The sequence below is a fragment of the Aricia agestis genome, chromosome 4 (genome assembly GCF_905147365.1).
Source record: "Aricia agestis chromosome 4, ilAriAges1.1, whole genome shotgun sequence".
In the NCBI taxonomy this organism is placed as follows: Eukaryota; Metazoa; Arthropoda; class Insecta; order Lepidoptera; family Lycaenidae; genus Aricia; species Aricia agestis.
The window spans coordinates 10103752-10130005 of record NC_056409.1 but is presented as its reverse complement, the minus strand read 5'-3'; the positions used below and the strand labels follow the sequence as shown (position 1 = coordinate 10130005).

At 34.4% G+C, this 26254-nt stretch overlaps 2 protein-coding genes across 2 annotated transcripts in view; both read left to right on the top strand.

Moving 5' to 3' along the window:
- LOC121726081 (leucine-rich repeats and immunoglobulin-like domains protein 1) overlaps positions 1-22028 on the top strand; it is a 50132-nt gene extending 28104 nt beyond the window's left edge. Inside the window, exons 4-5 of the mRNA XM_042113309.1 lie at positions 14744-14887; positions 21953-22028. Coding sequence (XP_041969243.1) covers positions 14744-14887; positions 21953-22028 — 220 coding nt within the window. The remainder of the gene's footprint in view (positions 1-14743; positions 14888-21952) is intronic.
- LOC121726614 (lutropin-choriogonadotropic hormone receptor) overlaps positions 14871-26254 on the top strand; it is a 43449-nt gene continuing 32065 nt past the window's right edge. The window contains exons 1-2 of the mRNA XM_042114045.1: positions 14871-14887; positions 21953-22024. The gene's annotated coding sequence lies outside the window, so the exon portion shown is untranslated. The remainder of the gene's footprint in view (positions 14888-21952; positions 22025-26254) is intronic.

Below are 26254 nucleotides of genomic sequence, written 5' to 3'. Positions count from 1 at the left end.
CAAAATTTTCATTCGATTAATTTAAAATTAGTATCCAGTGGTAAAAATATAAAGTTCGATATATAGAATTTGACACATTTAGTAAAAGCTACATAACAGTTTAATAGAAGATACACTTCCTAGTTCCTTCTTAGGAATTTCGAACTTTTCATTTTGATAGAATACATTTTTACGTTTAGTACAATTAAAAATTAAAATAATTTAACTAAGTTTCTTCTGTCATTGTCACCTAAACCCTACATTATCTCATAGTAACCTGGCAAGGACTAAATGAATCACGAATGAGCAAACACGAGACCACCAGTGAGGGATTAGACCTTAAGAGGATACAACAGGGGCTAGAGAAATGAAAAAAAAGTACGTGTAATATCTATAGCTGTCTCCCTTACCTCAAGCCTATACCGCAGAACGCGATAGAGACAACTGCAGAAAATCCAGAAAATCAACGATTCGTTGTCCCCTGATTCCTTCTCCAAAACTTAACCGATTTAAGTACTTTTTTCATTAAAGATTAAAAAAAGGCTTGAGCTGTGTTCCTATGTTTTGCTTTTTTTGTATAATCTAGCCAAATCTGTTTTCTGGACGTTTGAACACAGTGGAAAATCTGGCCATTTTTTTGGGTTTTTGAACGTTCATATCTTATTTAATAATTAAATTATGAAAAAAAAAAACATAGGGACATTGTATTAGTGGCCGTAGATATTCAGGAAAAAAATTATAACTCTACTAGCATTATCCAGGGAGGAAACAGGGGACAGCGTTTGTATGGAAAAAAGGGCGGTGTGGAATCCTCTTAATCAAATTAAGTAATTGCCTAGGGCATCACGTCTGAGGGGGCACCAGAAGAGTAAAGGTTCAAAGACCGATTCTAGGTGAGATACGGATAGGGGGGCCCACAGGCATGGATTGCTTAGGACATCAAGTAGTCTTAATCCGTCACTGGAGACCACAATTATAGCTTGCTGTTACCAGTTATGAATATGGAGATAATTGCAATCTATTAACTAAAGTAGGTCTAGTAACTTGAAGTACCTACTTTAAAAACAATTCAGAAGTAATACGGAGTCATTAGAATTATCATAAAGCTAATTTAGGTGACGTATGCACCATCAAAGAAATAATTGATTCATAGGTAGATGGCGGACCTACATTGCAAGTGCGTACCATAATACAATAAATTAAGCCTAGAATGCGCTGAAATAAATACCGTGTCCATAAGTAATACATGTCGTATGACCGTATAAGCCGGTGATCCTTGTGCCGGGGTCCGCCGGTCATTTTTCCACTTGTCACCCGCACTCGCGCTATTCATCACCGCGCGTTAATTGACTCGCAATCGGACACGACATGTCGGATTTACACGTTGCGACAAATTGGATATAAAAAGTGTTATAGACCAGAAGCACTATATTTACATTTGGTCGCTTTAAATTCCTCTTTAGTAAAAGTAAAGATCTAGGTGTAATAAATTATTATAAAATCATTGACGAATAGCTGTTATGACTTATGAGACACATTGAACATTTTGTGGTAGGTACACTCGAAACTCATCAGTCAGTCAAGGTAGTTTTATGTAGATGTGTCATCATCAGTCAGTCAAGGTGTGGCGACACGAGCTTCACAAAGCTCGGCTTTTAGCTAGTAATTTTAGTCTAAATGAAAACGTAGAAAAGAAAGTTTTCGACCTCGTAACGTCGAGGAAGCGAATTACAAGTTACAACTCGTATCACGTTCACGGGATTTTGACCAGGCGTGACTTTGGCAATAGTCAAAGCGCGAAGGTCGTGTCGGCGCGTGTGAGACGTGTTGTCGGACTGTACCGCTGTCGACCACATCGATCTCGAACTAGGGCTGCCTCTACGGAAGATGTTTGATTTTATAAGTCCCTTTATTCACGAATATTAGTCTCAATATTCAATTGTTATTGGATCATTATTACCTATACCATTTTATTATTATTGTATTCATAATATAAAAAATCATACGATGAATATAGTATCTAAGATGTTTTTTGGCGTCATTAAAACACACTACGCTCTAAACTGCTCAAATATGCAACACATCTAACACAGTATATTACTTTTCAATTTATCTATCGCTTAAATGCCTATTGCTACAATCATAATTAAAACAGTTTTTGTAGATTTATAAGCTGGTGGCAGCCCTATTGTTCGTACACTATCACTGTATCAATGTATGTAGATTGTAGACACTTGTATAATGAGTAATGACAAGTCCCCGGATCGCGGTCTACATTGGTACCGCAAACTTATCTCGACTCAATCGATTTGATCACGATTCCTTTCCTATCAATGAAACAAGTTTGGTGACATGAAAACCAATTATTTCTGAGTTGTTGTCGCTGATTTTGAACTGACTTCCAAATTGAAGGTTCTGTATTTGTTATGGATTTTCTTACAGTTTTGATTTGATTGATTATAACACTTGATATCCAATGGGAATTATATAAAAGTCCTAAAAAAACAGTGCTACCACTTTTTTATCATATTTCACTATTAACTTCTTAAAATAGCCTTGGATTCTGGTAACACAAGCGCAAGGTAATTATTTTAAATACTTAAACATCTTCAGGTCACCTGGGGAATTCAAACGTGTGCTTAAAATTTTTATGTTACGTTCTTTCTTTATACTTAAAACATTAAATGTGACAAAACTTACTTCACGCGGTTAACTTATTTGCTTTCTGAGCTAAGTATTATTTTTATTTAAATTTACATTGAATTTTAAATATTTTTATAGCTTACCCTGAAATAAGTTATACTCAAAATTAATAGTACGATTGATTTCCTATTAATAAATGTCCCAAATAATCCGTATCTCGAAAGCATGTAACACAAGTTTAAGTTCCTAAGGCCTAAAGCCCGAAGCTCAAAGGGAAACAAATCCAAGGCTCCTCCAATGTCAAGTTCAATTCTCTAGAGGCTTTGCCACGATTTTACGACTACCAATAACGACATGTAAATCTTCGTCATAAAACTTCTGGATTTTGCCGCAATAAAAACATTGTGGAACGTTTACTACAAGTAGATATTACTACGGGAGTCTAGTGCCCTATAAAATACTAAATTACGTTCCTCGGGACAGGAAAATGATTTCTCGCTTTTATTTACTGCCGGGTTATAGTAAGCCGTTTGTAAGATGCTAAAATTGGAACTGAGCATCTTTGTCTTAATTAGTCTGGAGTGGTCATGGCTTAACATTTAGAGGAAATTTATTTACAAGTCATAATATTTTCCTTATTGTTATAGTGGTTTATTTTGCAAAATCTAATATTTTGTAAAATCTATCATATTAAATCAATTTGTTTATCCCACAGCCAAAAAAACATACAGACAGACTTACTTTAACCCCCTTTAAAAATTTACATACATAAATAAAAATTCATTTAAAATAAAAATATCACGATTACATCCTTATGAAATTTAATACTGAGCGACATGAAAACGAAATTGATACTCCAAATGACGACCTCTGTGGCTCAATGGGTTGAGTGTGTGGCAGCTCAAGCCGGGGGTCGCGAATCTCACCGAAGAAACAAAAAGTTTTCAATGTTCCCGGGTGTGGATGTGTAATAAATATGTGTATGATATTATAATAAAAATCTTAAATAATTATGTATAGTATAAATATTAAATATAAAAGTATTAAATATATCTCCGTTGTCTGGTACCTGTAATACAAGTCCTTCAGGTACTTAGCACGGGGTCAGACTGACGTGGTGTGAAGCGTCCATAGATATTATTATATTATATTATTATTAAGTATTTCTTTCGATGGTCGAGTATAATTGTTGTAAGCAACAGAATATTTTGTAGCATCCACAATGACTTAGCATGATACTCCTTTCTTTAATATTTCCTGCTATTGTTTTACGAACTAAAGATTTTCCTTATAGGCCGTAATCGCAGCAAATGGCTTAAGAGCCTCTTAAATGAAATTCTTGTGTATCAAGCGTTCTTAATGTAACTTTACTAGGGAAATGCTTTTTATAAACAAATTAAAAGTAATGTTTTTTTCGTAACTTTAGTAAGTTTTTAATGTTTACTTTTGAGATGGACATAGTCTATAGAGAATTATACAACAGGATATTTCTTGCACATCACATTCTTGCTTTAATATATAAAAGCGCAATACGTATAATGTTAATTTAATTACAGCTGGTAATTACCCTTCATGATAAACCGATTTAGATAAAATTCGATATGGATGTACATTTTCTAGCAGTGCAGGGTAAACGACGGTTCCCACTTCCCGCGTGTCAAACGATTTCTGCGCAAACGAAATATCGCAATACAAAGTTAAAAACACGTATAATCACAGAAAATAATATTGTTCTCGGATGATATATTATGTAGTATGTTATAGCCAGATAATATCACGGGCTAAGATTAAGCGGGCACTTAGGCCGACCCGCCTTTCCGATTTGGGGCCGAGGGGGGGCCGAGGGGGGGCTGCGATAAACTGCTTCATCCGTCACCAACACAACCACTTGTGTAATTTGTGAGATCATTCCGCACAAAACATTGCCGATTTCAGAACAATACAGGATATGTTACGAAATTATATGAGTAACATCGGCTTTCTGGCATAACTTGAGAATTTCTTGTTATGACTATATTATAGCTTAAGAGATTTTGGATACCATGACGACAAAAAGAAAATCACTTTGCGCAGTCTGTCTCTATATGCCTTAGATCTTCAAATCCATGCATAGATTTTGAAGTAGTTTTTTATACTAAAAACTCTGAAAGGAAACCCTTAATAAGCTACTCAACGACTTGAAGATCACCTTCGTAAAACTCCAAAGAAAGTAACTCTAAACGGATTTACTTATATAATTGCAAGCTTTACAAATCTTTCCTATAAAGACCGGACTTACGTGTGACGCGGGTTTGAAGGTTCCATAAGAAGGAGCTGCAAAGGCCTACAACACAGTTGCGGTTTTTCCGTTGTTTGGGTGACAGTAATTTTAGGTTAATCTTATATCTTTAAACGAGCAATTCTTGTATATATATAATTGGAATCTCGGAATCGGCTCCAACGATTTTCATGAAATTTGGTATATAGGGGTTTTCGGGGGCGATAAATCGATCTAGCTAGGAATCATTTCTAGAAAATGTCATTTTATTCGTGTTTTATTGGATACCGAGCAAAGCTCGGTCAAATAGCTAGTTTCTCATAATAACCGCAATAACATAACAATAAAAATAAGTTTATCTTGATGTAGCTCTACATTATTTTATATTAACTCAGAATTGAAACTGTATGAGCTGTTTTCCCAGTGTTTTCCTCATTTAAGCGATTTCTTCTTCGATATAAGAAGAGCGTAGTTTCGTCATTTCCGAGAATTATTCCGGTGAACGCACACTACTCTCGAATCAATTTATTCGCATCGGAAGACTTCTTTATTCCTTCCATCATTTTAGACATCCTAAGGGAACACTTAAAACAAATTTATATACTAATACACTATACCAAATTCAATAAGAATTCTAGTGATATAGTTATTGATTTAAAATCGTCATCTTATTGATAATGATCGTCATTTATCCCCAGCGTTCACTCGAACTTGTTGCCTCTACATGGAAATCATTACCGTTAAGATCGTCGCAATACAAAAACGATGTGCCCGATGATCGCGTAACCTTATTCGACTGTAATAAAACGAGACCGTCATTTTGTACACTGACATTCAGCCTGATATATCGGGCGTTAAATAAATGAATTGATCCATTAACGATTGGATTACAAGTTGAGTCGTTATATTAATCATTTTTGTCCAATTTCACACGAAACAATCACAGCTGGGATCGTCGTTTGTCAACTTTTTTATTGTGAGATCAATGCGCGAACCATTTCACACAATTTTGACGTTGACTTTTATATATAAACTAGCTATTTGACCGAGCTTTGCTCGGTATTCGATAAAACACGAATAAAATGACATTTTCTAAAAATGATTCCTAGCTGGATCGATTTATCGCCCCCGAAACCCCCTGTATACTAAATTTCATGAAAATCATTGGAGCCGATTCCGAGATTCCAAATATATATTTATATATATACAAGAATTGCTCGTTTAAAGATGTAAGATAAAAATCGAAGGGCGACAACTCGCTAAGTTCTTACTTCTTAGAAATCAAAAATGTTTCCCATAGATCGAAGCATCAATCGCAAATGAGTGCAGCAAGAATGCAGGCAAAGCGATTATATTGCACAGTTACAATTAGTGAGCAGGGCACGGAACCGGTTTGAAAATACCGGTTTACTTCGGTTAAAAACCGGTAAATATATCGTTCTTTTATTTACCGGTTAAACAAGCGAACTGTTTTTACGTAACCCAAATGGTAAAGGTTACTAACACACAAACTGGAATCTATTATTATCACTTATCGCGGCCCTCTTGGGCCACTTGGGAGTTGATAGGTTAATTTCGCAATCATTTCCACCTATCTTTTTTTTAATTTTAGAATGTTTTATTTTTATTTATTTAGGTAACAAACAGCCATTATACAAAAATGCTTAAATATAAGTATACAATCAAGCCTAAAGTACCATTACTTAATATAAAACTAAACACATATTATGGTGAATTCGTAGCGTTGAGTCATTAGAACACATTGTGTATTACATACAAAAGTTTAAAGTAAGTAAGTGGTAATATTACAATAATAACACCTCATTATAATAATAACACCTTACAATCATCTTACAATATATTATTGTACATATAAATGTTTACAGCTGTATCTAACATGAGTCTAAAATTATTGTATAATCAAATCACGCACTTTTGACTTATATGATAATAAGTTGTTGCAAAATATGTCAACAGTGTTCAAATTTTTGTTATAGTGGTTACAAGCACGACGAAGAAAAGAGTTTTTTGAGTAGTTGGTTCGTGAGAGAGGGATATGAAATGTATTCTTTGCTCTTGATAAAAAGTTTGGGATTTTAAAAGAAATATGTTCTAATAATGAAGATGAATCAATATAATTGTGTATTATTTTAAATAAAAATATAGCATCTAAATATTGGCGCCTCATTTGTAATGGTTGCATGTTATGTCTCAATTGGGATGACTTGTAATCACAGAATTTAGTATTAGTTATATAATCTAATGATTTTAGAAATTTATTTTGGATTTTTTCAATTCTTGCAATGTGTATTTCGTATTGAGGGCTCCAAAGCATGCTTCCAAATTCTAGAATACTACGTACATAAGCATAATATAAAAAATTTAAAGTTTCGGGCTTTTTGAAGGGTTTACCTAGACGTAGAATTAAGCCTAGTTGTTTATATGCTTTCGACACAATAGTGTCTATGTGGTGATTAAAATGAAGTTTGGAGTCAACGATCACACCTAAATCGTGTATTTTATCAACGCGTTTGATTTTGATGTTGTCAATCACATAGTCAAAACAAATAGGGTTATGTCTGCGCGTAAACGAGATAGTGTAACATTTGTCGACATTAAGATAGAGTTGATTAGTCTTACAGTAATATTCAAAGTTATTAATATCCGACTAAAGTTTCGCGCAGTCAGAAAGAGACTGTACAATTCTGAAAATTGTTGTGTCATCAGCAAATAAAAGGTGACAGGAATCGTTTAGTGAGCATCCTATATCGTTTATGTACAGCGTGAAAAGAAATGGTCCAAGATGGGATCCTTGTGGAATTCCTGATGGAATTGCAAGAAAAACTTGATTGAAAACCTTTAATGGCAACGGCCTGACTCTTATTTCTCAAATAGGATTCAATCCACCTAAGTAGATCACCGTGTATACCGATCCTTGATAACTTGTTTAATAATAAATTATGATTAATTTTATCAAAAGCTTTAGAAAAATCGGTATACACGGCATCTACCTGGCATCCAACATCAAGAGCATTAGAGATAAAAGTTGTGTAAGAAACAAGGTTGGTGTTTACACTTCGACCGCGAAGGAAACCATGCTGTTCGATCCCTATATGGTGATGGATTTGGCTTGCAAGTTCATCAGTAATAATTTTTTCGTAAAATTTTCCAAATATATTTAATTTAGAGATGGGTCTATAATTAACGATGTTACTTTTGTTACTATTTCAGTTGGGTATTGGTGTAATTAGAGCTTTTTTCCATATATTTGGGAAGTGACCCTCACTAATTGATTTCTTATATATGATTGTAAGAGGCAGAGACAGTTCTTTGTACAGTTTTGTTATTAACATGGGGTGAATATTATCACAGCCTGCACCTTTATGTACATCTAATTGTTTTAAGAGCTTACTAACTAAGGTTTGTGAAATATTAATTGAATTTATAATAACCGGACACATGTTAGATTCATTTAAATCCAAGTTATGATGCATTTGGTTACTAGAAACAAATACAGAATTAAAGTAAGTGTTAAACATGTCACAAATTTCATGAGTACCTATCAGCAGAAGATCTGTCACCATATGTCATGTGGGTAGGTATGTTGTTTTGTGAAAATTTTGATTTTATAAATGTCCAAAAATATTTAGAAGTTGCAATTTTTTCTTCTGAGTATGAAATAGAGCTATGGTAACATTCATTTTGTAGTGTTTTTTCTTTTGTAGTTTTTGCGTAAAGATATAAACTCTGCTTGGTCTAGGCTATTGCCATATTTTTTCCATCTCGAATGATTTTTTTCTTTTTTGCGAATTAATTTAATTAAAGCTCTAGAGTACCAGGAAGGATATCTGTTATTAATACTAACTAATTTTTTGGGAACAAATTTATCTATCAATTGGTATAAAATTTTGTAAAAATGTGCTACTGTACTTTCTGTATCAAGATATTGCAGCTGCTCAACCCAGTTTATATCTAAAAGACTACTACTGATGCTTTCAAATCTGCCATGTGATAGATATGTTTCAGACGGTCTTTATCCTTTAAATACAATACTGAGGTTAAAGTAAAATTTATCTCGAGTGATTTATGGTGATCATCTTCGGGAGTAAGTGGTGAAGAACATGAACATTGCAGTTATAATTGCTCAAAACTAAGTCAAGAATTCGACCATTTGTATTAAAACAATTATTGTATTGTGACATATTACAAAGATTCATAAAGTCGGATAAAAGCATAACTTTTTTGTCATTTTTTGGGTTAAGTAATCTAATATTTTGTGAATCATTTGAAGACCAGTCTGCATATGAGATGTTAAAATCACCTAGTATGAGAAAGTTACAATTATTACCGTCCCTGAGTATTAATTCTTGTACTTTATCGAAATAATTTTGAAGTGAAAATAAATGGTTATTATTGTGAGGAAACAACATGCAACATACAAGAGATGAGGTGTGGAGCTGCGGGGAGCAGTCTGGGCTCCGGTGCTAGTAGTTGTCAGCTCAATGCTCAACCATAATTCCTCGGAGTCCATCGTGGAGCATAAATGGTCAAGTCTCCGCACAACTAATTCCTTCTTGTAAGCTATTAATATACCGCCTCCCCTCACCTTGTTAGAGTGAGGTCTGTCTCGCCTATATACATTGTAGTTGCTGAAAAAGTATTCTGCATTATCAAAAAAATCAGGAGTGAGCCATGTTTCAGTTAAACATATTATTCCCTTGACTTTGGTCTCCGGAACCGGTATGAATGTGAGGACGAACGCGATGGATAGTGTCCACATCAGTATCCAGCAGTGTGAAACCTACTAGTCTGCACAGGTCGTTGAATATCTTGGTAACATTTTCCCCGCTCCGAGTAGGTATTCCTGAAAGCTCCAAATTGTTTAAACGAGAGAATTGATCTTGGAGGTCATTTTGTGCAGTTAACTCCAATATAGTTTCGTTTGCTTGATCGAGGTTTTTTTGCAAAGCATTGATAGTAGGTATGTTTTGTTCCACTGAAGACAGTCTTTCTTCTACGCAATTAAGAGGATTCCACACCGCCCTTTTTTCCATACAAACGTTGTCCCCTGTTTCCTCCCTGGATAATGCTAGTAGAGTTATAATTTTTTTCCTGAATATCTACGGCCACTAATACAATGTCCCTATGTTTTCTTTTTTTTCATAATTTAATTATTAAATAAGATATGAACGTTCAAAAACCCAAAAAAATGGCCAGATTTTCCGCTGTGTTCAAACGTCCAGAAAACAGATTTGGCTAGATTATACAAAAAAAGCAAAACATAGGAACACAGCTCAAGCCTTTTTTTTATCTTTAATGAAAAAAGTACTTAAATCGGTTAAGTTTTGGAGAAGGAATCAGGGGACAACGAATCGTTGATTTTCTGGATTTTCTGCAGTTGTCTCTATCGCGTTCTGCGGTATAGGCTTGAGGTAAGGGAGGCAGCTATAGATTTTACACGTACTTTTTTTTCATTTCTCTAGCCCCTGTTGTATCCTCTTAAAGCGAAAATCTAAATCATTCCATTTTTGATGGAGATCTTGAATTCCTTGAACGGTATTTTGGATATCCGTTTTTATGGTGTTAAATTCTGTTTTCAAAGTTTTAAAGACCTCGCGAAACGACTTTATTTCTTTGAATAAGTCAGCTAGTGAAAGGTTGTCCGCAGATGTTTGAGTTTTGCACGCAAAACACCGCCATGTTGCTTTTTTCTCAGTCCCCATTTTGCGATAACTATTTTCTGTTATTCCGAGGCAGGAATAATGATAATCGCCATTACATTTGACACAAAACACTGAGTCTACTACAGTTTCAGAACACTTTACACAAACCGGCATTGATATTATTAGGTACAGCGTCCGTAAATAAATCTGAGAAATAAATTGACTATGCGCTACGAATCAGTGTTGCCAATTTTAATTTTTAATTTCAAAATAAGTGTTAGATTTGATGTACAGCGATGACGGCCGGGACACAAAAACACGATAAGACGTCGTGTCGTACCACGACGTGGTGTCGTTTCACGATGCGACGTCGTGTCATGGGAATCCACGACGAGCATCGTGAAAAACTACGACGCGACATCGTGATGTGCCACGATATATGACACGGCATCGTATCGTGTTTTTGTGTACCGGCCCGTACGCCGTAATTTAACGGCCGTAATAGGCCTCCGCGCGGCATTTTTAGGTAGCGCGCGCGGATTCAAAACCGAACACGTCACACTGATTATTTTTTTAAGGTATTAAATATTAATTTAAAAATTTAAGAAACTTATGGTGCATTCCGAACACTGGAAAACTCCCGTTGGAAATTTAACTTAAAGTTAATTTTTCAACAAATTGGACAAATGAAATGAACTGACAAATGTAAACGTAATTTTCTCGAACTTCCATTCTCATTATACATTAAAAAATGTTTAAATTATTTTCGTAAAAAATGTTCAGTTCGTGGAGCCCTTTTTATAAACATACTCAACAAGATCACACCATAAAAATTTAAAAAATCAATACTTTTTTCATAATAATTTTGTAACTTAGGTGTACCTACAAAAAATAGAAATCAAAGTAATGTTGTAAAAAAAATTGTTTCATTTATCATCACACAATTATTTTTATATCAATGAAAGACATGTATTAACTAAAAAAAAATTTTTCCACCATTTGTTAACAAAAAAATTATAAACAAATGGACTATTTCGATGCTTTTAAAAAATTATTTTTCTTAACTCTTGAAAATATTATGATTTTTAGTTGAAGTTGAGTGAATTTAATTGTTTATAATAGTTTTTTATATTTCTATTGTTTAAATTATTAGTTAAGAAAAATGTTTCCTCTGAAAAATCATAATTGACCGTCCTCAATATGGTTAAAAAACAAAAAAAAAATATCAACAATTTCATTGTTTTTTAACTTAACAATTTGTTATAAATAAATTCTGAGCTTTTTTTATATTATTTTTCTGAAACTCCTAAAAATACAAAAACAGCGATGAACAACTAAGTGCAGAAAATTTTTAGTTTCAGAAAAATAATATAACAAAGTTCAGAATTTATTTATACTTTTTTATTTTTTATTAAAGGTTCACAAAACTAGCCTAACACTTAAAATTTAACAAAATATTTGCTTATACTATATAATATAACAATCGTGTAAGACCTTCTTGATGTGAACACAGCATGCTAATATAAAATAATATTAAAATACTTTGCAAATTGATAAGTTACTAAACAATAAATATATATATTTTTTGTTTTTGTAACCATTTACCATATTGAGGACTCTTAACTATTAATTTTAAGAATAAAAATATTTAAAAAACGATTGTAAACAATTAAATATTGTTATTAAGAAAAAATGTTGTTTCTAAAACTCATAATATTTTCAAAAGCATAAAGTTAAGAAAAAAATTTTTAAAAGCATCGAAATAGTCCATTTGTTTATACATTTTTTATAAACAAATGGCGGATTTTTTTTTAGTTAATACATATGTATTTTATTGATATAAAAACAATTATGTGATGATAAATGAAAAAAATTTTTTTTTGACAATAATCAATATTGGATTTATAGTTTTTTGTTCAAGTTAAAAAATTATTATAAACAAAGAATCAATTTTTTTAAAACTTTTATGGCGTGATATTGTTAAGTATGTTTATATAATATTATGTTTAAGGGCTCCATGAAGTGAAAAAATTTTACGAAAATTATTTAAACATTTTTTTTTTAATTTTTTTAATGCACAATGAGGTTTACAAGTTCAAAAAAAATTCGTTAGTTAACATTTGACTAATTTGTTGAAAAATACTTTAAGTTAAATTTCCAACGGGAGCAAATTCTTTAAAGTGTTCGGAATACACCATAAGTTTTTTAAATTTTTAAATTAATATTTAGGTACAATGTTTCGGTCCGCCTGTTGCCTACCGCTGACTTAGACTATAAAACAAATACACTTTTTAAGTCGAGTAAAATAAAAAACGCTACAATTTTTACTGATAAATGTTAAATACCTAATAGAAAACTAATTACCTATTAAAATCGGTATGATCATTTTATAAAAATCAAAATTGTCTGAAACGAGATGGTTGCCGATAACAGGCATAAATCATAATATTAACCCTACAGCACACATACATACGACATAGTAATGTCCATGTCAATGTCCATTACTAAATTATCATTCTGATGAATATAATTTGCACATACTTTCCGTTCTTAAAACAACGCTGAAACCCCAAACTTGTATATTCGCAACCGTGGTATACCTTGATGCAAAATCTTACTTTTCGCTTGCGCATGGGGTGACTACGTCGCGCACGGCAAATTACCGGTTAATTTTCAATACCAAAACCGAAATTAAAGAAAAACCGGTATTCTGCGTTTACCGTTTTTTTACCGGTTTAACCTTTAACCGAAATCGATTTCGGTTTGGGGTCAATGACCAAAACCGGTTTTGTTCTGCAACCGGTTTCCGAGACCTGTTAGTGAGAATGGTCAATGGTGGGTTACTATTTATTAGATTCTCATTTATACGACCCTAATATTATAAATGCTCAAATAATTTACCTTAAACCCAATAGCAACCTTAAACTATGAGACAGCAAGCGAGTGCGTGCGAATACAGCACATAGAGTATTCGCACGGTGCTCAATATCGATGCAACACAAAGGTCGCACGCCCGTAGCATCGGAACGATCAAGGTGGCCGAGATCCCAATCGAAGCATCGATATTCTCGTCGCGAACGCCATTTTCCGAACACGAACCACTACATAATTTATCCCGGGATTACATACAATACACCATAAAGCACCTTTAAAGGATACCTATTCGTCTTCCGAACGCAGTTATTACGCGCGACGAGTAAAAACACCTCTCGCGTAATTGCTTTAATCGGTAATAAAGACATTTTGATAAACCTTGTACCAGTTATTAAAATAAAAGCCGGGCTTCTCGTTATATAATGGAGAGAATCTTTCGAAAACGTACCGACTTTCTTAATTCTTGTTACTGGGCTTACGGAATGCTGTGTAATCGCCGCCTGCTCGCCAGCCTCTAATAATGTGTGTACATTATCCACTACAATATTAATGTTCTAAGGATTTAAGAAGTAATTTTCAAGCTTTTGCATATGAAATATATCTATAATAATATATTATTATATAATACCAATCATGTAACACTTCTTTGTAGAGATTTGTAGAGCACTCATCGTTTATTGCATTCCTTTTCGCATCGAGTAAGTTGTCTAGATTTATTTAGTTGTTTGCAAAATGTTGTAGCTTAAATAAGTAGTAGTTTTAATAATTTTATTATTAGTGTCAGTAGTTTTGAATTTTAATCATAATATATTTATTATTTAGTCAATGCTTTTAGCCTTTAACACACTTAATACCGTTCTACGACAACCTGCTGGATGTTGTTAAAACGTTAATGTAATGAAAATTCGCAGTTCATATTGCATTCGTTTGAGAATGTGAGGGAATATACCCAATCTCCAAGTAGTTTGGGACTTGGGTATATTCCCTCACATTCTCAATTAAGTGTTTAACAATACAACTGTTACTTAAGAGAAGGGTTGAAAAAGGACAGGAAAGTTGTAATTATTTGGTCCGTTCCTGAAGTCGGTGCAGTTACTGAGGGTTAGGTAATGTTAGTTGGCCATAGACGGGCCGCAAGTTGCAGTCGCGACCGACTGTTCTAAAGTTACAATTACTTACTGATCGAGCGGTCCGTGTATTGCGGGTATAGATTTAGTATGGAAACTGGCAACTGCAGATCACCGTGCGACGACCGCATTTTGCACTGCGGTTTCGACTGCAAGATGTGGTCCGTCTATGGCCGGCCTTATGGTTACAATGTGTACAGGTCGGCGGACGACAACTCGCTGTCGGAGCTGGAGGGCGGGGTGTTCGCGGGCGCGCGCAGCCTCCGAGTACTGCGGCTGGCGCGGAACCGCCTGCGAGCCGTGCCCGCCGCTGCGCTCGCGCATACCACTAGACTGCAGGCGCTGTAAGGATACTTACATTTACATTTACGTGCGAGCTTGGAGGCGAATTGATATAAGGACTTTGAAGAACAGCCTAAAAGTTAAAGGCTGATGGCTGTGGCAGTCGTCTATCACTGCTTAGCAGAATAAGAAAGACACATCAAGATTTCGGAATTAAAGCGAAATAAAATCAAAATATCGACTCGAGAGAAGTTCTCGCAACCAGCAGATGCAGCAGAGCCAATAGTCTGGTGACTCGCCTTCTACGTAACAGAAGGGCACTGGCACAGCTGGTACTGCTGGTACTTACTCGTACGTTAGGTGCATTTTACAAGTCTGGACATAATATTGTCTTTAGAATGCAATAATAATTATCATGCCATGGAGAGCGATTGATTTAAACTATTTTTTGATGTGGCAAATTGTAAGAAATTGACTCATTCTTAATATCATCTTAAAGATGTTTTATTAACTTTAAATTAATATGAATTCAATTTACTCATCCAGTTGGGAAACCGCCAACGGCAAACCATTAATTATTGCGAAATTGTCAACTTAACAAAATTAGCAAAGCCATCTTCGAAGCTCTAGAAACGAGTGACCTTAAAATTCGAAGAAAACTTTCGCGATTTTTCAATCCTAAATTAATTTCGCTTAATTTGGTGAGGAAAGTTATGATTTGATTTATCGCAGTTCTTTTAAACTAAAGGCTTACAAAGGGCGTACTTTGAAAGTTTTATCGCGACTTTTTAAAGATTTAGCGAGTTTTAATCTCGAGAGAATGTAATTAACTGTGGAAAATCTTTGGTACTTACCTATAATTCACCAGCGGCAGTATGAACACGCCTGTAATAAACCTCCTTAATGCACCGCAAATAAAGTTATATCGGGCGAGTAATAAAACGACCGAAACGGGTTATTACTTATTAGCTGTTAGCAGCAGTATCTCATTTTAATAGTGAGAGATTAAACTGCATAATATTTATAAACAAGGGCACACGGCAAGAACTTTAGAACGTTTTCATTACGATATAAATACATAGACGCTTACTTAAATAGAGAATTAAGTTAACAAGTTTAATTATAATTATAATAGAAGCACTTACAGCTATAATAATATTTTATGTAAGTATTAAGTACTGTGTACTTGAGCACTTAATGTTGCTTTCAATCGTTATAAACAAACACAAATTGCATATTATATTACATACCATTATTTGATTTGCACTAACATAAACCGTACTAGAAAACAAAACAAATTAAAATATATTGTTTGTAGTATAGAATCTAAACTATTTATTTCACTTAAAAGCATGTAAAGTGTTTTTCTAAAATGCCTGAATATACTCATGAAACGTAGGCAATCAAGCATAGAGCCGTTAAAGAAATGGCAGGACATGTTTTCGCATTTCAGGTGCTGGAATGAATACAAGACGTGAGTCTCTACTCTCTACAAAATGTATGTTATAAATGATGCGGAAAATGTGCCGCAATATCTTCAGACTTGTATATCACGCACTCTTGTTCGGGAAATGTGAAATAATTTATGGAATGAGAGAAAGGGTCATATGTTAAAAATTTTACAATTAGTTATTCAGAAATTATAAGCTTCAATTCAGAAACTCTACCCATGACGCGTTTCTGAAACGCGAAAGCCAGCACTAAGCGTTGAGTATCTTCGTCTAAAAAAAAGCAAAATATTAAAAAATCTATGTTCATTAAGTGAAACTTTTAACGTGAAAGACTCAAGGATTAAATAAAAAGACCTTTAACAAGGATCAGTTACTGACACACATGTAAACAGACAAGAGTGAAATTTTTTGTACTTATAATCCTAGCTTTTATGCTAACATTAATAACACGTATAGCTAACAAAGCTAATGCAACAATTTCAATATCAAACTAATCAGAAGCATCAAAGCAGAGCACTGAGGTTTTGGAATATGTAAATATTGGTAGAACTAAACACGCCATGTTTGTGAGTGTGTCAGAACTCCGATTACATTTCGTTCGGAGTTAAGTTACCTCTGACAAAGCCTTTGTGCCAACGACAAAAAGATGATTTCATAGACCTTGAGATAAAATTACTTTAATCGAAGACGCGGAAAATTTACTTATATAAGTAAGTAGGTACGTACTACATAAATATTGAATACAGAAGGTTGAATTAGGCCCACTAGGATGAGTCTGGTTTAAATATAATAAAGGATTAAAAATATACAAATCTGGGTTAAATATTATATTAGTGCTTCTTTTGTTCTTCGTACTTATGCAAGAAGGGGCTAATATTTAGATTTAAAGTTAACGTTACCTCGGATTGGCGCGAAGGGGTCTTAGTTCGTGAACAAATTCTTTGAGTTAATAATATGTTTTGAATTTTGATCTTTGACATCTTTTGAACACTTGAAAAGATAATTGATAAACCACATTTTGCTGCAAGTAAACCATATAATATATAATAACAGGTCGTGTCAATGACGGTGTGTTTTGGCTGACTGTATTCTACGTATCTCCAACACGCAGCGGGCATCCAGCATTAAAAATGCAGTAGTAATTTCGAGGCAGAATAGCAACCAATGAAGTGTGCGAAAAGGTTTATTCATGCACTTTCATAAAAAGCAGCCATTCGGATGCGCTGACCTCTCACTGAAAAACAAATCTCACTTCTTTCACTTTCTTAACAACTTCAGAGTATTTTTATGTCTCCATCAAGTTTTATTCGTCTGAAAATTCCATGTTTACGTCCATAAGTACTATTGATTAAACATTTGGACGCACAAACAGACGCATAAAACTTTTATAAATATGGACCGCGATTATTTTTGACATGTTACACCACGGACGTAAAAAAAATACGGACGGATCGCCATTAAGAAATGAGTGAAGCACCCTTAATAAGCCCAGGCGATCATATGTACACATCTTGCACAAACACTCGCACTGTAATAAGCCGATCGTACCGCCATTACGCTTTTAGACTGCATCGCGGTGACACGTCTTTGTCATTCATAAATAAAAATAAATATGCCATCTTGTGTTGTAAAATGGTGCAAGAACAATACAACCTTACACAAAAAACATCAAGGAATAATATTTCATAGGTAAGATAACATATTTTTAAAGTATTTTGATAAAATAATGTAAATATTAATTCAACTTCAACAGGTCAGTAATGTCCATAACAAAGTGGGGAAATTTTCCCCAAACCGGGGAAAATTTTAAATTATTTTTAAATAATCAAATAATTAATTTTATTGTCTTTTATTAGTGTCATGTAAGTATTTAGCATACTATTGACCAGTAATTAGGCAGGAATACAATAATAAGGGTGTAGACAGTAAACGAAATCTAATACGAATTATTGTTTTTTTGAGAGTTTGTATTATAGAATTACCGAAAATGGACATATTTTACTTAATAACTTTATAATATTTTTTATATTTAATAAGTGATTTTTTTAATTGAAATAAGAGTGTATTTTTTTATACATATTTTTAGGTGTAACAAAATACTTATGTACTATCAGAGAAGTTGATTCCTATGCAAATCGGGGACATAAGTAGTTTGGTCGCGTTACGTCAAACCCAGCCGACAGATCACAATTAACATTGAATTGACATAAGTATTCGACCAAATAACGTTGGTCTGTCAATTGCATAGGAATCAACTTCCTTGATGGTACATCTGTAAAATAAATATATTTCCTAAAAATAGTCTACACCCCTATTCATTTCTTAATTTACAAAAGTGGATATAATTGTTGTTTGACGACCTCTGTGGCTCCGTGGGTGGGCTGTCGGTAGCTCAAGCCGGGGGTCGCGGGTTCGAATCCTGCCGACGGAACAAAAAGTTTTCAAAGTTCCTGGGTCATGAGTGTGTATTAAATATGTGTATCATATAATAAAAATCTTAAATATATGTATAGTATAACAGTATTAAATATATTTCCGTTGTCTGGTACCCGTAACACAAGTCCTTCAGGTACTTAGCACGGGGTCAGACTGACGTGGTGTGAAGCGTCCATAGATAAAATTGTTGTCTTAGATTTCCTTCAGTAGTAGGGGAGGGAAGGTGCTATTGGTGTAGTCACCCGAGCGTCATTGAGACCTAGTAGGAATGAAGATATTGAATGGACCTCTGGACCAGGAATAAATTTAACACCATGTTAGGTGATTTGATTTGACGTTAGCGCATGGTAGAACTCTCGATAGCTCTAACAGGCCGTTAACTGATTTAACAAGCCATTATTTATTTAACATTACTTGATTGTTTGATGAAACGGGTTACGGGACTTAAGTATCTTATATCTTTTCGTATACAGGTTTCTTATATAGGTTTCGGGGGCGATAAATCTGTCTAGCTAGGAATTATTTTTAGAAAATGTCATTTTATTCGTGTTTTATCGAATACCGAGCAAAACTCGGTCAAATAGCTAGTAATAATTTTATTATTGTAAATGTTTGTACATAATCATTATTACTAATAGTGTTATGTAAATAATATACTTCTCTGTACGTAATATGTTTTTTTTTCTATCTATAGTGTCATAAAAATAATATTTTCATTATGACATCTTTAACAACCGCTTACATTTCTGAAGCGAAAAAAATACAAAAATATGTTTCAGTTTTTTTTTTTTATGAAATAAGGGGGCAAACGAGCAAACGGGTCACCTGATGGAAAGCAACTTCCGTCGCCCATGGACACTCGCAGCATCAGAAGAGCTGCAGGTGCGTTGCCGGCCTTTTAAGAGGGAATAGGATAATAGGGGAGGGTAGGGATGGGAAGGGAAGGGAAGGGAAAGTGGAGGATAGGGAAGGGAATTGGACCTCCGGTAAACTCACTCACTCGGCGAAACACAGCGCAAGCGCTGTTTCACGCCGGTTTCCTGTGAGAACGTGGTATTTCTCCGGTCGAGCCGGCCCATTCGTGCCGAAGCATGGCTCTCCCATGTTTGAAGTATAAATAATACATTTAACTTGTCTGAGTTTACAAAAAAAGTAGGGAAATTTTACAAATTTATGATTTATATGGCAACCCTCATATCACGCACACGTCTTACACGGGCGGCCATAACTAGGCTTCACTCGTGATTAGAGAAGGTTACGTCCGTACTTTTTTTACGTCCGTGTGTTACACATAACTTTCCTTTTAAGATGTGCTCGTTTAAATTACGGTTACGATCTATAACGCTTTTAGGCATATGGTTTTACATACCTAGAAAGGAGGCTATGATCCTGTAACTATTTATTAACCCCCGACAAAAAAGAGGGGTGTTATAAGTTTGACGTGTCTGTCTGTCTGTTTGTCTGTGTGTGTATCTGTCCGTGGCATCGTAGCATCCAAACGGGTGGACCGATTTTGATCTAATTTTTTTTTTTGTTTGAAAGCTGACATGATCGAGAGTGTTCTTAGCTATAATTCATCATCATCAGCCTGCTCAGTCCTGGACAATCAGGGTTTATCTGGTTCATGAAAGGCCGTTAGCAACTTATAGTCGTTTGATGGATTTTATATTTCATTCTAGTTCGTGATATTTGTGAATATACAATATACGTATACACATAATAATGGAAAGTTGACCTGGTGCTGCAGCATCACCTGGTAATCAATAGGATATCCAACTCCTCACCAACTAAGAGCAGAGGTTTCGTGTTTGGGCTCATTTTAATTGTGACAACCACTAAGAAGTAGATAAAGTATAAACAGTAAATATTTATATGCTGCTGCTGCAGCATCACCTGGATTCTATAGGAACCGAGCTTCGTATGAACCCAAACTGGAGGTTTTTATGTTTGGGCTCATTTTAACGGCCTCATCGAAAATGACATTAATAGATAGGTAATCATGAGAATATTGTTACGTGCTAGGGTTCGAGGATTTGGAGAGAAAGACCTGGTGACTCTCTTGAAGACTTTATTAACACTGCACTAAACACACACTTAGCGTCACAACACTTAGCACTAAGTCCAAACACTAATCACTAGGTCCAATCACTAAGCACTATCACTGTCCTAGGTCGTAGCCAAGTCACAGGTTTCACTGGTTCACTCACTATTGATCACTTGTTGTCGCCGCGAAGATCGCTCAGATTGAAATAAATTGCCGCGCCGTCTACCTGCGGCTTTTTATATGGCGAGACGAATTCCAGAAAGTTCCCGATACACGTAAACAAGTGTCGGAACTTTCTAGGAGGCTCGAGCATGTACTACAATAAACATAAACAACTAAACACGTAAACAAAATAAACCCGTAAACAGGTAAACAAGATACTTCTAGAAAGTTCGAGCACAGTCTATTCGAGTATGTACTAGCGCACCTAACGCCATCTAGTATTGAGTAGGGGATTTATGTTGCCTCTGTTCCCTCGGTAAGTTTTGCTGGTCTGTCGCTAGATAGCACTACGTGTCCGTATACCATGTACCGTAACAATATGATTCTGTTGATAGGAATTATTCTGCACTATAACCAACACAAGTTTAAAAAGTAATAAAATAAAATATTATTTCATTTTTTTTTTTATTAGGAATTATTTGAACTTAAAGGCAGTAAATATACTGCCTTTAAGGTGTGTCGGGGGACCGCTAATGTAGATGTTTAATTTCACTTAACAAGTTTAAGGATCAATTCACAGCGATCTGAATCGAGATAGGTTATCAGCGACTTGGCGGTTATAGGTTGTAGTTTACTTGGCGGTCCGCCGACACACTGTGACAACAATTATGGACTAAAATATTACTTTACACAAGTTAGGAATTATTTGAACTTAAAGGCTGTAAATATTATTTCATTACTTTTTAAAGTTGTTCTGGCGGGGTTTTTTTTAATTTCTTATAAATATATAAATCCTAGAGAAACGTGCGCCTGTTAAGTAATATATTTTGGGTGCTCCGTTCAACACATTTCTAGTCTCATTTATTCTGTAACTTCATACTTGTATTTTGATAAAACACTAAGTTTCTCCGTAAAGTTTACTTTATTTTCCTACTTCATCCTATATTTTATTTAGTTAATGTGTACCTATTTATTTATATGTAAACAATGGAAACCTACTTCCGTAACAGGTAATCGAATTGTCGTGTCCTCAGGAACCTGGCCGGCAACCAGATAAGTGAGCTGACATCCGCCTCGCTGCCGCCGCTGCCCTCCTTACATACGCTGTGAGTACATAATATTTATTATTGTTTTATATAACATCATACTAGTTAAAGAGAAAAGGTTGATATTATTGATTATTATAAATTGATTGATTCTTTTAATTTTTGTTTGAGAAGTATGACGTTGGCTTGTATCTCATAGAAACTTAGAAGTCAAAAGTTACACTTTCAGCGCTGCTACTTTTACAGTCAATTATATGTGAGGGACACGTCATGTAATGGAACAGATTCTAAAGTATTGTGTGACAATACATCTGTTTATACGCCCTTTATATATTTATAAAATACAATAACTTTTTTTAAGACATGATTTGCTGTAATTATATCTCCCAAAATATAATTCAGGTTATATTATATATAACCTGAAACCTGACCGACGATGACATTGCTCTTTAAATAACGTTTATAAAGCGATGGTCATTTTTAGGTCTTCCTACCTTTTAAAATTATGGGAGTAATTAGTTACCGAGACATTTAAGGAACTTTTAAAATGATATAATTAATATTAAAACTTAAAAGGTATGCAGTTTCTGATAAAGTCTTGTTATTCATGTAAAAAAATAACCGATCAACACTTAGGCCAAACCGTAAGAGCTAAAACCTTCCTCTTTTGATGGACGTATTACCGTGCAGAAGGAAATAATTTTTAAAGGGTTAAGAATTAAGTATCAGGCATGCTAAACTGGAATACTGTTTCGCGCGGGCGAAGCAGAAGGAAAAAGATAATGTACATTTGATAAACGCATCCATGTCTTCTAAAAGGGCATATGTGCCTTCATTGACCTTTAAGTACAAAGTGACAATGTCACGGCTATTCGTGATAAGTGCCGATATCATCTAGGAATTTCAATAATCTTACTGTTTACATAACCCTTTCCTACGCCTTTACAGTGCGGTCTTGTAATATAATCTTAAAGTGCTACTCAAACAGATATCCAGCACATCTTCTGCCAGAAATATTAATCCAATAGTAAGAAAAGCTAACCTAACTAATTATAATTTGTAAAACATTACCTAATTTGCTAGTGCATACACTATTATTCATCAATTGTTCAATGTTCATTTAGTATTAATAACACCGCCTATTTGTACAGTTCCATGTATATTTATTGTAATTTTGACCTTTATTTGTATCTATCCAAAACATTTATTACATATCTATCCAAAAATCCATACAAGTAGTTTGTCTCGCGTCTCGACTAGTCGTAGGAAACGTCTACGCTTATGATAACGGAATGCGGAAAATATTTATAAAGCCGAACATTCGTTATTCGATTCGAGTTCAATACTCGAAAGACCTATAAATATACATTCCACGTCTAATTTCACTCGAAAAGATTTTCCAAATGATTTCATCTAATTGTAGGAGATACGAACATTTCTAAAAGGATTTTATGGCCCCATTGTCCTTAGACTATTGTCATTGATTTAATTGTGATTTGAAAGCTTTCAAATGGTTACTTTAATATGTTAATTGACCTTAGCGTTTGTAAATGAGAACTTAGTTGAGTCGGAATGATATGACGTGGTCGCATGCGAAGGAATCGCGTTACAAAACTTCTTGGTGTCGACGCGCGTCATCTCAAATCACAATACAAGAAACTAGACAGTGATGGAACAGCGGGGCTAAAATGGTCGCTTTGTAGAATCATAATAATATGAATCCTAATATTATGATTCATTTTCTTAAAATTGCAAAATGGTCACTCTGCTTGCAATTCATGTCTACAGCCTACCTAGCATACGCCAACGAGATATCTCACTCTACGTGTTTTCTTCATGTTTGATGGTTTGTCTCTTCATCTCCCTTCATTCACCCTAGCATGACAAACAGTTTTTCTCGCGTAGATCTATCATCGAAATAATACATTTTTATAGAGTTTGGTCGAGATAATGTCGAGATTTTGACATTATGAGACGAGTAACTACTCGTCTCATAATGTCAACATTTAATTATCTCGAGAGTGAGATATCTCGTTGGCGTATGCTAGGTAGGCTGATCGACAAGGCTTTATATGAACTTGGCGAAAAAAGGAACGAACGCTGCCATCATACAAAACGTCATTTTTGACAGTTCTCCTTCACGTGCAGCGCCCTCGCTCACGTTCTTTAGTCTTGTCACGCCTTGTCGATAATTCGTACTAATTTGACATATTTTCTCAGTTTGATAGTTTTAACAATTCATTTGCTGAAATGATTGAGAGGAATTGCTAAATGCGACCATTTTAGCCCCGCTGAGCGTCGTTCACTCTTCCACTTCATCTCCTGTCGTTCCGTCAAAATCTTGTCCAGTCACGTTAAAATATCTATATCGAACATCAGAACATCATTTAGCTGCGGCGACGCACCGCAATGCAGCATTGTGGCCTTCATAAACTTATAAATATATTAAGTCTATGGTGGCCTTACGCAAAAAAAAATTAATATTAAAAATTATATATTTGCTTATCAAACCTTTACAAAAACCTTATCAAAACACAATACTACTCTTTATTTCTTAATAATTGAATGATGTTGCTGTATAATATATTATTAATGGTCTCATAATATTTTTCTTTAATATTTCTTCAAGAAACAGCCGGACCTAAAACCACTCCGTTTTACTGCTCATAAACCAACACGAAGAAAACATCGGTGCGTTCATTTCTCCAGATTTTACACAAAATAAAGCTTATATCGCGTTTTCATTGAAAGATTAACGTAAACACTTTTCTTAATGAAGTGTCATAACTTTTTTATTATTAACTGATCAAGAATGAAAACGATCAAAAATATTAAACGTCTAAGAATTCAGAAAATGTGGTCTAATCTCAACAAGCGTCAAATAATTATGTTAACAACTATCCTTGCAAATTGCAATATTTAGGGCATGTTTCACCACTTTCTGATAAAGTGCCGAATAGGCTATTCACAGCTTTTTTGACAGATTCGTCACACTTCAGCTGTCAAGTTAAGTGGTGGATAGCCTATTCGGCACATATCAGAAAGTGGTGAAACAGGCCCTAAATTTCCTATTATTTAAAGACTTGATAGGATAATAGGTGGGTACTGGGTAGATACTCAAATAGTTAACGTACTTTTCCTATAAGCGCATCTTTTGTTTTCGTCTCCGTTCATCCATAAAGAACAGAGGATCGTTAAAATGTTTTATAAGTTCGTGTTTAAAAGTAAAAGCTATTATTTTCAAGTCGTGTCATATAAGTGGCAGCCGGTGGCTTCGACGTCAATAACTTTAGGGGAGGACATCCTTTTAGAAGTTAGCTCAAAATAAACTCGTGTCGAATAACTTTGTTTAATTTATGGTATATATTATGGTGGTGTTATAATTTATGGTGAACTTTGATCTTATAGTCAACATAGAAATAAAAGATTGAGATTAATTATAATTTTAATAGTTTAATAATCTGCTAAACCGAGACACGTATACATAATTTAAGTTACGACTAACGAGGCCACTATAAATTTTATTATGTCCGCTGTTAAAGTATCAAAATCAATTTTTACAGAACATGATAATGCTACAAAAAAGGTGGATAATTTTGTTGTGATGTTGTAGACACCAAAATTTCGTTAATTTTAATGAAAAAAAAATCAATAAAATACGTTATAATATCATTAAAATAGCCTATTTTATTATAAAAATTCACGTCATTAGTCATTAAACATACATAACTCAACAACACAACCCTAACAGGCTAGCACACAAAACTGAATGAATGTAAAACTGAATGAATATTGTTCAGCAGGTGTGTAGAGCGCCTTACATCTAGAGTTCGTCGACCGCCCGCCCTTGCGCCGCTCTCGGTACAAAGCTCCCGAAACATATTTTCGCGCTTATCGCTCATATTTCATATGATAAGCCTTTGATATTGACGTCATATCCGCATACACGACCAAAATATAATAATTAGCTGTCCTTTCTTGGATGCTAAGATTTAATTAATGTGCAAATTATTTTTAATCAACAACTTCCAAGTATATTAATTTTTGGAGATGACTAATTTTATTACGTTTAATATCTGTACATACATTAGTAACGTCTATTAAAATCATATAGTATATTCCAGATTAATTATTGGGTATCTTTCGTAGAATTTGATCAAAACTTTTATTCCGCATGCAGAGGACATTAAATTCTACATTTCTCTGCAACTAACGATTTACGTGACAGCGTGACAGATGTAGCCAGCGATTCTACGAAATTTCAACAACATAAACTATTTATTATCATAA